Raw genomic sequence first — 2,034 nt, forward strand, 5'->3', positions numbered from 1 at the left:
AAATATATATATATATACACACACACACACATATATATAAAACAATAATAATATATAATATAATATTTAATATATAAATATATAAGTACACTTTTCTATGGATACAATATATCACAATCAATAATACATTACCTCACATATAGCTGAAAAGAAGATTTACCAACCCACTTTTGTTAAATGGAAAATGTTAAAATTATTCAAAGATGCACCCTTTGTAATCCTCAAAAGAGAGCAAGTCAGTGTTGAGGAGGCATGAGATTGAGCAAATGATGACAACTATAATTTTGGGGAGTACTTTAAATAAATGTAGTGCTGTACTGAACTCTTGACTTTTACAAAGCATTGTGCAGATATGGCAAATACCTAACAGGCTCAATGATTTCTCATCTCCAGTTCTGATGATCCCAGTGTTGTGTCAGGATGAAGAGAGTGTAATTACAGTATGCCAAGAGGAAGATAACGACCTCAGAGTGGACTGCCTTCTGGAGCCCAGACACAACTACCACACAGACTATGAGTTCTCCATGTCTAAAGGCCAGAAGGAGATCATCATAAACACCAACATCTCTGGAATCATGCCTGAACCCAAGTTCAGGCACAACACGTTTGTGACAGAGCTTGAGCCATATGGATTCAGGCTGACCATTATGAGCTTCACCGTCACTGAGAATACAACGTTCATCTGTAAAGTAACCAAGATCCAGAAGACTCTGTCTGTTGAACTAGGTAAAGCAGCTGTATTGTGGCACTATGTAAAACTAAATGAATACTTTCTCTGCCTAAACCTGAACTTGTCTTTGCCTTTCAGACAGCATCGAGCCCTGCTCTGCCATCAGTGTGTTTCTGCTGGGTTATCCTTGGCTCAATCTTCTGGTTCCTCTGTGCATCTTACAGCTATGGGAAGCCTTTTAAGAAATAGTCAGCTATGCCATCATATTTGCAGAGTATAAATAGAGTATTTCTGTAGATTTCTCAGCATATTTGAGTATTTTTAGAAATGCTTTTCGATCTACATGCTCTGCCTTTACTGTAAAGTAAGTAGGCTACCGGTTGCTGCCTCTATGAAGGTATTTGTTTACTTTATGCTTTATTACTTGTCTAGCCAAAGCACAACTGAAGACATGTTGTGTGTGCAATAAGTTAAAGGATTTTTAAGATTCTTGACTGCTATTAAAATTGTTGATGAAGTTATGTCGAGCAATTGTACTGCAACAGTGCCATAATGCTTTCAGTGAAATGCACCATTAACATCTTGGGTCATTAGTGTGTAGATAAATAAATAAATCCCATAATTTATTGGCTTAATTATGGTTTTCCCAGCACTTTGAACATAATTATAAACTAATTTTTCCATCACAGTTCACTTGTTTAATTTTGCACAGTTGCACACTGTTTAATGTTTGTGTGAAAGAAAAAATATTTTAATGGTATATAAGATATCATTTTAATTTGATCAGTAGTTTGTTTTGAAAATGCTATTGCCATCTTAGAAAATGTATCTTTAATCAAATCTGTCACTGGTGTTATAGCTCTTGCTTCATTTGTGAAATAAAATAAACCAATAAAATAAAATAAAAATGAAAGTTGTCCTTTTTGATTACTAAAAATGTCAAGATGATAATAAATCCCATCAGCTAGGTTATTGGAGATAAGTGAATGAGCTCAAGACTTCAACACATTTTTGAGAAAAATCCTTAACTTCTCTTCTCTTTAAACTCAATGAATTGTGGTTGGTCACTTTGCATGTCAATAAGATGGCCTTTTCCAGGCAGTTACTGTCCACAAAAAGCTGCAAAAAGGTCCAGGCATTCAGTCGAAAGTTAAAAGTCAAAGTCAAAGGTCTGGCTATACTTTATAAAAGAAATGGCCAACCTAAAACCTCAATAGATTTTATCCACTGAATGAAACAAGCCCCTCTCGCTGACTACAATGTTACCTGTGAAGCAGAAGTAGTACAGCATCAGTTCCCTTTCGAACGGTCTCTCCCGTTGCGTATAACGCTATGGGGAAAACTCCTGTTTTACTCTGTACTGA

The 2,034-nt window shown here is 35.6% G+C and overlaps 1 protein-coding gene across 3 annotated transcripts in view; it reads left to right on the forward strand.

Moving 5' to 3' along the window:
• LOC107681113 (thy-1 membrane glycoprotein-like) overlaps nucleotides 1-1,386 on the forward strand; it is a 2,752-nt gene extending 1,366 nt beyond the window's left edge. For 2 of the 3 annotated variants that reach the window (XM_016477281.1, XM_016477279.1), the window contains exons 3-4: nucleotides 394-726; nucleotides 813-1,386. In XM_016477281.1, coding sequence (XP_016332767.1) covers nucleotides 394-726; nucleotides 813-919 — 440 coding nt within the window. In that variant the 3' untranslated portion in view covers nucleotides 920-1,386. Of the gene's footprint in view, nucleotides 1-393; nucleotides 727-808 lie in introns of all 3 variants that reach the window. The other variant, XM_016477280.1, reaches the window with a different exon arrangement.
• The last annotated feature ends 648 nt before the right edge of the window (nucleotides 1,387-2,034 follow it).

The sequence above is a fragment of the Sinocyclocheilus anshuiensis genome, unplaced genomic scaffold (assembly GCF_001515605.1).
Source record: "Sinocyclocheilus anshuiensis isolate Anshui unplaced genomic scaffold, SAMN03320099.WGS_v1.1 scaffold412, whole genome shotgun sequence".
In the NCBI taxonomy this organism is placed as follows: domain Eukaryota; kingdom Metazoa; phylum Chordata; class Actinopteri; order Cypriniformes; family Cyprinidae; genus Sinocyclocheilus; species Sinocyclocheilus anshuiensis.